Source organism: Glycine soja, chromosome 8 (genome assembly GCF_004193775.1).
Source record: "Glycine soja cultivar W05 chromosome 8, ASM419377v2, whole genome shotgun sequence".
NCBI classification, from domain to species: Eukaryota; Viridiplantae; Streptophyta; class Magnoliopsida; order Fabales; family Fabaceae; genus Glycine; species Glycine soja.
In genome coordinates, this window is record NC_041009.1 from 45,122,160 (window position 1) to 45,135,880 (window position 13,721).

General features: G+C 33.5%; 2 protein-coding genes across 5 annotated transcripts; both read right to left on the reverse strand.

Annotated features, from left to right (window-relative positions):
- Nucleotides 1-2,465: 2,465 nt before the first annotated feature.
- LOC114424227 lies at nucleotides 2,466-5,264 on the reverse strand. Its single transcript, XM_028391078.1, has 8 exons — nucleotides 5,235-5,264; nucleotides 4,588-4,683; nucleotides 4,470-4,523; nucleotides 4,138-4,197; nucleotides 3,957-4,052; nucleotides 3,760-3,861; nucleotides 3,555-3,635; nucleotides 2,466-3,020 (listed from the first exon to the last, which is right to left on the reverse strand). The coding sequence occupies exons 1-8, from the start codon at nucleotides 5,262-5,264 to the stop codon at nucleotides 2,697-2,699; spliced, it is 843 nt and encodes a 280-aa protein (XP_028246879.1). The 3' UTR covers nucleotides 2,466-2,696.
- A 2,672-nt stretch (nucleotides 5,265-7,936) lies between these two features.
- On the reverse strand, nucleotides 7,937-12,724 carry LOC114423541 (SEC14 cytosolic factor-like). Of its 4 annotated transcripts, none has more exons than XM_028390339.1 (12): nucleotides 12,542-12,723; nucleotides 12,348-12,422; nucleotides 12,211-12,269; nucleotides 11,592-11,675; nucleotides 11,400-11,453; nucleotides 10,305-10,379; nucleotides 10,039-10,092; nucleotides 9,676-9,735; nucleotides 9,494-9,589; nucleotides 9,298-9,399; nucleotides 9,093-9,173; nucleotides 7,937-8,478 (listed from the first exon to the last, which is right to left on the reverse strand). In XM_028390339.1, the coding sequence occupies exons 2-12, from the start codon at nucleotides 12,400-12,402 to the stop codon at nucleotides 8,155-8,157; spliced, it is 1,044 nt and encodes a 347-aa protein (XP_028246140.1). In that variant the 5' UTR covers nucleotides 12,403-12,422; nucleotides 12,542-12,723; the 3' UTR covers nucleotides 7,937-8,154. The 4 variants fall into 4 exon arrangements, with proteins under 4 accessions (XP_028246140.1, XP_028246142.1, XP_028246143.1 ...); XM_028390341.1 differs by having other exon boundaries at nucleotides 12,211-12,242; nucleotides 12,542-12,721; XM_028390342.1 differs by lacking the exon at nucleotides 10,039-10,092 and having other exon boundaries at nucleotides 12,542-12,724.
- Nucleotides 12,725-13,721: the final 997 nt, after the last annotated feature.

Here is a 13,721-nt window from a genome sequence, read left to right on the forward strand (position 1 = left end):
GACATTCAATGGCATTGCATCTGGTCAGGTCCATGCACTGATCAGCCACCAACACCACTTGCTTCCGCAGAATATGGAGTCATATCGTGTCATGTTAGCCGGTGACTCATTCCGATCGGTTCCTTACAAGAAATACACACATTGGACCAGAGAACAACACATTTCGTTTCTCCTTGGGCTTGAGAATGTGGGAAAGAAAAGTTGGACATATATTTTACAGAAATTTGTTCCATCAAAAAATCCATTTCAAGTTGCAAGTCATGCTCAAAAATACTTCAAACGCAAGAATAACCCAAAGAAAGAGAGGAAAAGGAAAAGCATTCATGACATAACCTTAGAGGACATTAACACGATTGTTACTCCCCGCATTGATCAACATAATTGGGTTCCTCCTCCACCAAATTTTGCAGCGCAACCACATGAAATACGACATGCACAACCCATGCAGCAGTTCAACCAACATAATCCGTTTCATCAAATGCAGCAGTTTCAGCACAATATGCCTAGTCAAATGAACATATATGGATATTTTAATAATTGGCCTCACGACAGTGAACACGCCAATTGATCTTTGTTGGGATGCTGTTCCCTTTTTTTGCTCTCTTCATTATGCCTGTAAATTTTAGGGGCCTCTTTCTTGTAGGATAATTTGCCTTGACATGTATTTTTGTCTAGTTTCCCATGATGTTTTGTTATTGGTCTTCTGGAAATAAAATTAGTTGAGTTATTGACCGAATATTTTCATCCTTGTTTCCGAGAGTACAGAACTAAAATAGCAAAATGTCTTTTCTTAATCAATTTAGAATTTATTCTTCATAAAAGTATTTTATTGTATTTTATTTTAATATTGACTTCGGTGGGGAGAGTTTGCATAATGCTTCAAGTGCGTGCCATAAAGGTACAAGAGTGGGAAGATTCTAATCCTTAGAGAAGGATTCTAATCAATTTAGTATTCATCCTTGTTTCCAAGGACTAAAATAGCAAAAAAATAAATATAAAAAATTTAAAATTTTCATCACAAGACTGCTAGCTTTTTAATGTATTGCTGATCACACATATGTTTGATGTTTTCTGGCAATGCAAGAAAGGTCACTTTGGTGCTGCTTTACATCACCAAATATCTTTACATGAATCTGTGATGGTATCTCTCCCTTTAAGCCTGGGATAATAATGTTGTCTATCATGTGCTGTCACAAGTTTTTGCATTGCTCATTTTGGATGAGATCAGAATCATGTTTCTTTTTATTTATTCATTGAATAATTGAAATGTTTTGTATTTCTGAAAAAGCATAACTATTCACCACATTTTCTTTTTCATTTTAATTTTTGCGTTGACTTCTTGAGAAAGTTAAAGAAGGTAAAGAAAAGCAATGGGCAAATGTTAGTCATCAATGAGGTATGCATTCTCTTTTGTCCTGTTTACATCAACAGTGATTGTAGCAGTAGGTTGCAAATAAGCTACATTTCTTCCTTCAGAGTTTGTTTTTTTTTTAAATCTCTATAAAAACAAATACTTACATATTATAATTTCTGTTCTGAAATCTCACCATTCTAGGGACAAACAACTTTTGTCAGTTTATATGTAAAGTATAAACATTGTAAGACTGGTAAAATAACAATGCCACGTAGTTTTCTACATGCTTGTTGGGAATTCTACTTAGGCAAAGTTAATTATGCTTGACTCTCTGAATCTGTTACAATGGACACATTTTGCAACATTTTTCTCTCTTTCATTGAAAAATCTAGTTAATTGAAATTTGTTTAGAGTACTTGGGTTATCTGTTTGCTTTGTTATGAAGTTATTAGTCAATTGGCATCTTTTGAATTCCAGTGTTTCTTCATATATATATATATATTCTCTTTAATACCAGTCTGTGAAGTGGCTGGTATAATCATGTAAGTAGAGTTATAAAAATTGTGAAAAGAGCAAGTTTTAACATTTAAGAATGAAACGTGAGATATTTTGACAATTCAACATTGTAACTGATTTTTCTTGGGGCCGCTGGCTCAAAGTTGTTTAATTTATACAGATACTAGGAAATTTTTGTATGAGTCATTGAGGGAAAGATATTGAAGTTTGGACATAGGTTCATGAAACATGCGTCATAGATTTCAGCCATACTTTGATAAGGTTAGGAGTACTAGGAGACAAATTTTTTCCTCTGTTTTGCTTCAGCATTGTAGGCTCCAATTGCAGACAGTGATGTTATATTTCTTTATTCTGTATGCTTATTGCAGATTTTTGAGAAAAATCCTACCAAGATCTTTTGAATAATTTAATAAATATAAAAAATAAAAATTGTTAATTTGGACTTGAAAGCATCAAAATTCATTTGATTATTTTTGGTTGCATGAACTAGTCTCTCCATGCACGTCAGGGTTGATGTGAACTTATATCTCTGCAGTTTAGAATTTATTCTTCATAAAAGTATTTTATCGTATTTTAATTAATATTTGCTTGGGTGGGGAGAGTTTGCATAATGCTTCAAGTGCATGCCATAAAGATATAAGAGTGGGAAGATTTTTGCATGGACTTGATGTAAACATTACAATATTACATCTAATAACCGGCTATAAGTTTGACCTCACAAGTATAACCCTCCTTATCCAAAAGGGATGATAAAGTAATCAACAAATAAAAGTGGCTCAGGACAGGCCAAAAAACACAGTTACTAGTAGCTTTAGTAGCATTGCTTTCAATGGCCATTAACTGTCAGACCATTTAGTGAGTTGCTAAAGCCATTCTTCTGATTCTCCAATTTGTGGAACTCAGTTTCTATGGTCTTGGCTATTTTGGCATCATCAGGGTCTGACTCTTGTATCTCTACATAGAAGGACCCATGTCTGATTGGTGAAATTGACTCCACAATGATGGATTGTTGCTTGATGTGATTGTAGAGTTGTTGATGGAAAGCGTGATTGAAGGAGAAACAATTTCCAGTTTTTCCTAATGCATGATGTTTGGAAGACTTGGAATCTTCTTTTCTACAGAAGTGTGGGAGGGATGCATAGTCCATTACCTACAACAAGTTTTAAGAGATGAAATCCAAAAGTACCATGACATGAGAGAGAGAGGGAGAGATTCTTATTGAGAATAATAATTATATATATGATGAAGCAATATGAGGAAATATTGGATACATCACATACTCCACAATGCAAAGTAGGACACTATGCAGATATTGTCAAATTTTCCCTTGTCTAACCAGTTATAAACAAATTGATAAAATCTTGTTTCTTATGAGTTAAATTGACGACAAGATAAAATTAAACATTAGCATCTCTAGAATAGTAATTTGACAGTATTGAACTGGAAACAAGAAAAAAAAAACGCACAGGCATCATGATGCTGTTATCAGGGCTAGTGTAACAACACTAATATGACAAGTGATATAGATTGGGTTAGACCTAGAAGTAAAATATCACTGCTGCAATTATTTTCATTGATGTTACTTTAATTTGTCAAGAGAACCAACAGGCAAACTCTATACATATGGCATTGGTGATATTGTGAGAGCTAAAAATAGATCCTTGAAAATAATGTTGATATTTACCTTCAGTAATTCCTCCTTCCCACAACCTTGCAGCACCTGGATATTTCTCCTTGTTCTTTCTTGCAAAAGAGGCTTCACAACCTTCCAAATATTATTGAAGAAAAAATATTTCAGCCGTTAATGTTTGGGTTTTGAATGATGTTTATGAAATTAAGGATGAAAGTGAAGCAGTCCAAACTCTTCAAACATTAAGACATGCACAAACCTTCCAGCATGCTGAGAATACATATGGCACATTAACAATATAGTATGTGTCTGTCTTTTCCAGATAGTTCAAGTCATCTATTGTAGATAATGCAGTCAACAACTGTAGAAGGTGATCAAACAGAGGCTGTCAACTATGAAGAAAAGGGGAGACTGGGAGAAGGACAAAAAAATATTTTCCCTAAAGTACGGGCATACCCTCAATTGATTCAATGCTGAAAATTTTAAACCAGTCATATCCAAGACTTTCACAGTGGTGCCAATGTATTGTCCATGTTTCCTTGTAGCTGTTGGCTGAAATAAAAATTTCAAATAACTGAATATGCTACGAGAGCATCAGAGAATTTCTAAGATTAACTAAGCAGTCTATGGTACTCACCAAGATCACTTGATCCCTATATTCATTCAGTTGGATGTGTGATTGTATATAGTATTTTTCCTGAACAAAAAGAACTGGCAATTTAATATCAAATAGATAATTTAAAAGAGCTTAGATGCGACGTTGAGGAACATAGGCAGCAGACACCAAACACTGAAGCATTTATGTAGAGTAGTGCAATTGTTAATGTCTATTGAAGAAACCTTGTAAGGTGCTAAAAGATTCTCAGAAATTGAAGTTTTCCAGGAAAAGAAAAAAGACCTCTAGTCCAGTAAGGAATCGCTAATGAATTGGTGCAGTCTATGTAAAGGTAAGATGATAAATATCCATACAGATGCTTTATCATATGTACTGAGACCAACACCAACAGCAATGACAGGTAGACCCTGGTAAAATTCAGCCAAAAAAGAAAGAAATTAAGCTTCCTACATCATAACATGGTTAACTGACGACTTGCCTCAACACAGCTTCAGCAAGCTGCTCAAAATTCGGTAAGGCCCAGTCATGCTGGGTTATGTCAAGATTGTCTTTCTCAGCACTTATAGCCTGAAAAAAATATTAAAAGACAGCAGAAGTAAGATTGAGATTTGAGATTACTTTGTTAGAGAATACACTAGGATTCATTTGAGTCACATTTATGTCTTTAACTACTCCATGTTTGAACACTGTATTTTCCCATTTTCATCATTCAAAATTAATGACCTTACTACAAAGCCAGGGCAAAGTTTATCCCAGCCACACTTAGTACATCTAATAATATCCAGACAATTAGCTAAGGGTGTGTCTGAACTTAATGACTAATATATAATAATCTCATATCAAATAAGAGCTTATTTCATAAGCTAAAAAGGTTATAATATAAGTCATTTTCATAAGCTCAAATAAGCTTTTACAAATACCCCCAAATCCTTAGCAAAAGAGTATTCTTTTTTCCTTATACACTTAGAAGAATGCACCTACAGAGAGTAAACCACATTGAAACAAATTATCCCTTTTACCTTGTGGTATGGCCCGGGGGAAGGGGAATCACATGATAATTTTCAATGATTGATCTTTAAAATTATAAAAAATATAGAGAAAACCAATAATATTTGTACCTTTGAAGGATCAAATCCAAATCCACCCATTTGAATCATACGTTGTGTATAACTAAACCCAATCTTTGCTATAATGGAAAAATGACAACATAGTGACGAGGTAAAAATTGATACTCATGAAATTGATGTATACATATAAAAGTGATCAGCTTTCCAGTCATAACTAACCATTTTCTTCAACCAAGATTGAGGAAGTACCTGAAATGCAATCTTTTGACAATTAAACCAGACTCTGAGTGAAACAGGTGAAGATCCATAAAAATGAATATTACCAAGAGCGACTGCTGACATAGCTAACGTCTACTGTGCTAAGGTCTATTCCGTTCTGCTGACATAGCTCAATCTTTTTTCTTTTATTAAAAATTGGTTTAATATTCAACTTATTCTTCTAATTATTTAAAACTATTCGATAAGGTCCTGATTTCTTAGAAAACTCTAATAAGATCCTCTATTTATTTTTTTTAAATAAAAAATCTCAATCAAGTTTTTTCGTTAAATTGAAAGTGACTTATAAAAAAAGGGAAGGCGCCTTTTCAAATCTTAAAATTTCGAAGGAACTTACTCATTAAATAATCAATTATAACTAACTCTGCTTTTTGGCGCCAAATTTTAAAATTTCACTCTCAATATAACAGGATCAATTGAAATCAAGAAAACCACACAAGAAAGAAGAAAAAGAAAATCAAGAAAACCACGAAAAAGGAAAAAGAAAAGAATGTCTCACGAAGAAAACAAGAATGCCATTGAGTTCCTTGATGAACAAGCTTTCTATTATGACGAGGAAGACGAGCAGTGGTTTAAGGAAAAAGATGATCAGTGGGCAAAGAACATACCATGCTACAAAGAAGACGAAGCAAACGCAGTCTTGAATTCAGTCGACTTCGATTTTGACATGCAAGATTTAGATGAGTTCTTGAAGGATCTTGGCACTGAAGATTCTTCCCCTGAGAGAGTTCCTGATCCTGTTGTTCCTATTTCCGGAGGGGTTCAGGTTCCTTCCCCTCCGAGAGTTCATGCTCCTGCACCTCAGAGGGTTTATACTTTTGCCGATTTGGTTTCTGCAACATCTGCCCCTGCAGCTCTGGTTCCAGCACCACACGAGTCACCGGAGGAGACATTCAATGGCATTGCATCTGGTCAGGTCCATGCGCCGATCAGCCACCAACACCACTTGCTTCCGCAGAATATGGAGTCCAATCGCGTCATGTTAGCCGGTGACTCATCCCGATCGGTTCCTTGCAAGAAATACACACATTGGACCAGAGAAGAACACATTTCGTTTCTCCTTGGGCTTGAGAATGTTGGAAAAAGTTGGACATATATTTCACAGAAATTTGTTCCATCAAAAAATCCATTTCAAGTTGCAAGTCATGCTCAAAAATACTTCAAACGCAAGAATACCCCAAATAAAGAGAGGAAAAGGAAAAGCATTCATGACATAACCTTAGAGGACATTAACACGATTGTTACTCCCCGCATTGATCAAGATAATTGGGTTCCTCCTCCACCAAATTTTGCAACGCAACCTCATGAAATACGACATGCACAACCCATGCAGCAGTTCAACCTACATAATCCGTTTCATCAAATGCAGCAGTTCAACCTACATAATCCGTTTCATCAAATGCAGCAGTTTCAGCACAATATGCCTAGTCAAATGGACATATATGGATATTCTAATAATTGGCCTCATGAGAGTGAACACGGCAATTGATCTTTGTTGGGATGCTGTTCCCTTTTTTTGCTCTCTTCATTATGCCTGTAAATTTTAGGGGCCTCTTTCTTGTAGGATAATTTGCTTTTTGACATGTATTTTTGTTAGTTTCCCATGGTGTTTTGTTATTGGTCTTTTGGAAATAAAATAAGTTGAGTTATTGACCAAATATTTTCATCCTTGTTTCCGAGAGTACAGAACTAAAATAGCAAAATGTCTTTTCTTAATCAATTTAAAATTTATTCTTCATAAAAGTATTTTATTGTATTTTATCACAAGACTGCTTGCTTTTTAATGTATTTTATCACAAGACTGCTAGTCTTTTCTTAATCAATTTAGAATTTATTCTTCGTATATATATTCTCTTTAATACCGTTCTGTGAAGTGGCTGGTATAATCATGTCAAGTAGAGTTATAAAAATTGTGAAAAGAGCAAGTTTTAACATTTAAGAATGAAACGTGAGATATTTTGATAATTCAACATTGTAACTGATTTTTTCTTGGGGCCGCTGGCTCAAAGTTGTTTAATTTATACAGATACTAGGAAATTTTTGTATGGGTCATTGAGGGAAAGATATTGAAGTTTGGACATAGGTTGATCCCAGTATTGCGTGCTACTATTTCATGAAACATGCATCATAGATTTCAGCCTTACTTTGATAAGGTTAGGAGTACTAGGAGACAATTTTTTTCCACTGTTTTGCTTCAGCATTGTAGGCTCCAATCGCAGACAGTCATGTCATATTTCTTTATTCTTTATGCTTATTGCAGATTTTTGAGAAAAATTCTACCAAGATCTTTTGAATAATTTAATAAATATAAAAAATAAAATCAAAATTCATTTGATTATATTTTGTGGCATGAACTAGTCTCTCCATGCACATCAGGGTTGATGTGAACTTATTATCGCTGTAGTTTAGAATTTATTCTTCATAAAAGTATTTTATTGTATTTTAATTAATATTTGCTTGGGTGGGGAGAGTTTGCATAATGCTTCAAGTGCATGCCATAAAGGTATAAGAGTGGGAAGAATTCTGCATGGAGTTGATGTAAACATTACAATATTACATCTAATAACCGGCTATAAGTTTGACCTCACAAGCATAACCCTCCTAATCAGAAAGGGATCATATAGTTATCAACAAATAAAAGTGGCTCAGGACAGGCCAAAAAACACAGTTACTAGTAGCTTTAGTAGCATAGCTTTCAATGGCCATTAACTCTAAGACCATTTAGTGAGTTGGTAAAGCCATTCTTCTGATTCTCCAATTTGTGGAACTCAGTTTCTATGGTCTTGGCTATTTTGGCATCATCAGGGTCTGGCTCTGGTATGTCTACATAGAAGGACCCTTGTCTGATTGGTGAAATTGACTCCACAATGATGGATTGTTGCTTGATGTGATTGTAGAGTTGTTGATGGAAGGCGTGATTGAAGGAGAAACAATTTCCAATGTTTCCTAATGCATGATGTTTGGAAGACTTGGAATCTTCTTTTCTGCAGAAGTGTGGGAGGGATGCATAGTCCATTACCTACAACAAGTTTTAAAAGAGTAAAAGTGTTTTAGTTGTAACAAATGTAGGAAGAAAGGATTTTTGACTCACTTCATTCTCAAGTCTCAAGATGAAATCCAAAAGTACCATGACAAGAGAGAGAGAGAGAGAGAGAGAGAAATTCTAATGTAGAATAATAATTATATGTAGGATGAAGCAATATGAAATATTGGATATATCACATGCTCCATAATGCAGAGGTAGGACACTATGAAGATGTTGTCAAATTTTCCCTCGTCTAACCAGTTATAAACAAATTGATAAAATCTTGTTTCTTATGAGTTAAATTGACGACAAGGTAAAATTAAATATTAGCATATTTAGAATAGTAATTTGACAGTATTGAACTGGAAACAAGAAAAAAAATCCACAGGCATCATGATGCTGTTATCAGGGCCAGTGTAACAGCACTAATATGACATGTGATAGATTGGGTTAGACCTAGATCTGAGGTAAAATATCACTGCTGCAATTATTTTCATTGATGTTACTTTAATTAGTCAAGAGAACCAACAGGCAAACTCTATACATATGGCATTGGTGATATTATGAGAGCTAAAAATAGGTCCTTGAAAATAATGTTTGATATTTACCTTCAGTAATTCCTCCTTCCCACAACCTTGCAGCACCTGGATTTTTCTCCTTGTTCTTTCTTGCAAAAGAGGCTTCACAACCTTCCAAATATTATTGAAGAAACAAGATTTCAGTCGTTAATGTTTGGATTTTGAATGATGTTAATGAAATTAAGGATGAAAGTGAAGCAATCGAAACTCTTCAAACATTAAGACATGCACAAACCTTCCAGCACGCTGAGAATACATATGGCACATTAACAATATAGTATGTGTCTGTCTTTTCCGGATAGTTCAAGTCATCTATTGTAGATATAGCAGTCAACAACTGTAGAAGGTGGTCAAACAGAGACTGTCAACTATGAAGAAAAGGCGAGATTGGGAGAAGGAAAAAAAATATTTTCCCTAAAGTGCAGGCATACCCTCAGTTGATTCAATGCTGAAAATTTTAAACCAGTCATATCCAAGACTTTCACACAGGTGCCAATGTATCGTCCATGTTTCCTTGTAGCTGTTGGCTACAATAAAAATTTCAAATAACTGAATAGGCTAGCAGAGCATCAGAGAATTTCTCAAGATTAACTAAACAGTCTAAGGTACTCACCAAGATCACTTGATCCCTATATTCATTTAGTTGGATGTGTGATTGTATATAGTATTTGTCCTGAACAAAAAGAACTGACAATTTAATATCAAATAGATAATTCAAAGGAGTTTAGAAGCCACATTGAGGAATATAGGCAGCAGACACCAAGCAGGCATTGAACACTGAAGCATTTATGTAAAGTAGTGCAATTGTTAATGTCTATTGAAGAATCCTTGTAAGGTGTTAAAAGATTCTCAGAAATTGAAGTTTCCCAGGAAGAGAAAAAAGACCTCTAGTCCAGTAAGGAATGGCTAATGAATTGGTGCAATCTATGTATTGTAGTGTAAAGGTAAGATGAAAAAAGATGATAAATATTCTTACAGATGCTTTATCATATGTACTGAGACCAACACCAACAGCAATGACAGGTAGACCCTAGCAAAATTCAGCCAAAAAAGAAAGATATTACGAATTACTTATTGGTAGAAGTGTTTCAGATTGTTTAGAAAGATGCAATTTTTTATTTCTTATAATAATAACATCATCCACATAGGTTGAAGGTACGGAAGGGAAGAACCAAGAGGGAGGATGAATATAAAACTTAAATTCATATTAGAGATCAAAAGACCTAACTAAAACACGAATACCTCCTTTGAGTAACCAGACATTCCTATGAGTTGAGAATCCCGTATGGCTCTGTACAAATCCATGGGGATAGGCTTCTGTTAAACAAAAAAGATAAAATTCAACAATGCAGCACAATTATGATCTGATTGAGAAAAATAATAAAAATTTATGTTATGATAAAGTGCGATGATTAGATATGAATAAGAATAAGAAAGAATGGTAAATAATTCTACTGACCATGTGAATCTCATCTGTAGAGTGATTTTACCCAAATTCCTGTACCCACAATGATATGGTTTTTTATAGTATTGAGTCTATTGACACCAACATGTGCCAATTTGTCAAAAAGTGTAAGCATGTTGTACTAATAAAAGTTCTAAATAGATGGGATCAAAAGTCAATCCATAAGAGACCGTCCTCAGTTTCATGTATCCATCCATGATAAAAAGGAATTAAAATAGATTTAGAAGTTTACCACGCTCAGTACAAATATTAAAGACTATATAAGGGTCAAATTCTCTCTAAGAACCAACTTATTGCTCTTCTATTGTCCATATCAGATTATTCACACGTATATAAGAGACTGAAGTTTGGAGAAAGGGAGAGTGTGACAACTCTGAAGATTTAGTCTTTTTCTTTTTCTGCACACATAAATTGATGCATGTGGTTTACACCTATCTTAAAATTAATAAATTAGCAAATGCTAATGACTTCTCTCAAGGTACTTGCTAAGGATTCAAAAGTAGAAAGTATTAAATGAAACGTAATTTTTTTAAGCCTCCATTGTATTGGATACTGTACAATTTGTTATGCATTGTTCTTTTTTTGCACTAGTTAACAAGAGCCTATAAATAAATAAAACACACACACTTAGGAATGTTCCAAAATCATCAGATATCTTCAAACTGAGTTCTACATGTATATCGCTCATCTAAATATTGTAACCCTCCCATTATTTGCCTTACATTTAGCTTAAATTACCAAACTCAACATAAATGGTAAATGAGGTTTTTGTCAGACATTTGGACTTCAATAAATCTTAGATGCAAGATTTTTCAGAAAAATGAGATGTAGCAAAGAAGGGTAGTTAATAATTGCAGAATCAAGGAACTCACCCTTAAAACATTGTCAATCTCATTTTCCACCCTCCAGTTCAAACAATCAATTAACTGCACCAGTTCAAACTGTCAGCAAAGTATATACATCCAAAGAGCATAGATCAAGACTGAAGAGCAATGCTAAGAGCAATCAACATGGCTAAAATTCCAAATAACTTTTTTTTTACAAATATTATAGATCTAGCTAACCATTTTATGGGCTTTGGCAATATTCCAGTCCCTAGCTTTGAGAAACCGTATTAACGTTTCAGTTTGATAACCCTGGTGCATAATCTGAAAAACAAAGAAAAGGCTTTCAGGATTTCAGGAGAAATCATTAACTCTCACTAGTTAGCAAAACATCACATAACCAGGATAGGCAAAGAGCAATAAAAAATGTAGAGATTTAACAAATGATAAGGGGAGAAAACATTAAAAGACCCATATTGGTTTCAAAATCACTATAATCAGTATGATTCTCTTGAAGGCTGTTCCTCAAACATGAAAAGATCAAATGTACTGAGTTTTCACTTCAATCCCTCCAAACACCCTTTACAAAAAGGCATAAGCTATCCACAGAAAATTTCTTAACAACCAGAACATACCAGTGATCCAGATCAATTTGGCAGCAAAATTTAATTTTTGTTCTAAAAATTATGTATCTTTTTCCCTCCTCATAATCCAGGATGATTTTTTTCCTTAAAAAAAGCATTTTTTTAAAAACCAAATCAGGTTGCAGATCATACATCACAACTTCAATTCATTATTTTTCCAGGCATCATTCCCAACACTCAAGATCAAGCAAAGCAAATCAAATCAAAAGCCGAACCTGGAATGTGTTCTTCAGCTGCTCATCATCCACTGCAACAAGAGACAAAAAAAAGGAACCTTTTTTTGTGAGTGATGAAAAAAAGATCACAGAAAAACAGAAGAATGCCATCTGAATTTCAAACAATTGAAGCACACCATTTTCCATCAGGGTCTGCAGCTGCTTCACTGCCTCTTGATTTCCACCCCCCATCTCCTCTTCAGCTCTCAGCACTGAAAATTCAGAAAGCCAAACCAAAGTATCTGAGAGATTTGCAAGGAATATCTACAAACCCCAGATCCTTTTTTAAGGTACAATTATTAGTACCCCACAAAAATTTAAATTGATTTACCAATAGTAGCTTAAAGAGAGAAAAGGGTGGGTTTGGTTTGGCAGAAGGTGAGGGTGGTAACCCCTCTAAAAATTATAGCTTTGTTTGTCCACCTCCTCTCTGTTACTCTTGCAAGAACAAAAAGCATGGACTTGGAGGTGAGTTTGTACTATGTTCCAGCTTCCTATGTATGTAGGCACTGAGTGGTCAACATAACAAGGAAAAAAGTGACAAAGTTGTTAAAATCAAATGACCAATAACCGAAAGATAAAGAAATTTTTAAATTGTTACCAGAAAATAAATTATTATATATTTTTTACTAACAAGCAACAACTTCTCTCTCTCCTCATATGATATAAGACTTCTTCGAAAGGAAAAAATTAAAATAACGTTAAGAGGATTTAAATATGTTTTTTATTTCGATAATTTATAAATTTTTGTCGTAGTTTTTGATTAAAAAACACTTAATATTTTAAGTCCTTGATAAATTTTTATTTTGATTTTAGTATTTAAAATTTTTTTAAATAGCACTTTAAAAAATAAAATAAAATAATTTGGATTGCACAAATTAACGCTTCGAAAAGCAAAGTAAAGCGCTTTAGGGATAAAAACATTTTTTTTGCTAAGAATAAAAAAAATTAATCGGAAACTAAAAATATATTGGGGTAAAAAAAAGTGGAAGATTGATCCAGAAGTAATTATTAATTATTCTAGTATCAATTATATGTTTTTGCTTCAACTAATCTATATGTTTTAATAAGAAATTAACAAGACTTAATTAGCTGACATATAAAAAATTAACTTATTTATTTTATTTTTTATGATTAATAAGTAGATCTTTTAGTGCTTAAATTTATGTTTTAATTTTTAAAAGGTCTTTGTCATTGAAAAATTTAACTAACAGTAAAAAAAAAAATTAATGACAGAGATCTTTTATATAAACTTGAAGGACTAAAAAATTTATTTATTAAAGTTCAGAAAATAGATAAGTTTTAAAACTATAAAAACTAAATAAATAATTAAATCAAAAATTAATAACACTTAATTAGCTTACATGTGAAATTCATGGAGACTATCATGATTATAAACCAATTTATAATTTTTTAAGAAAGAGAAGGTTAAAGAAAAAAAATAAAGAGCCTTCAAAAAAAGAGGGAAAACAAGAAAAGAAAAAAAATGTAATAAATGACTTGATGAAAAA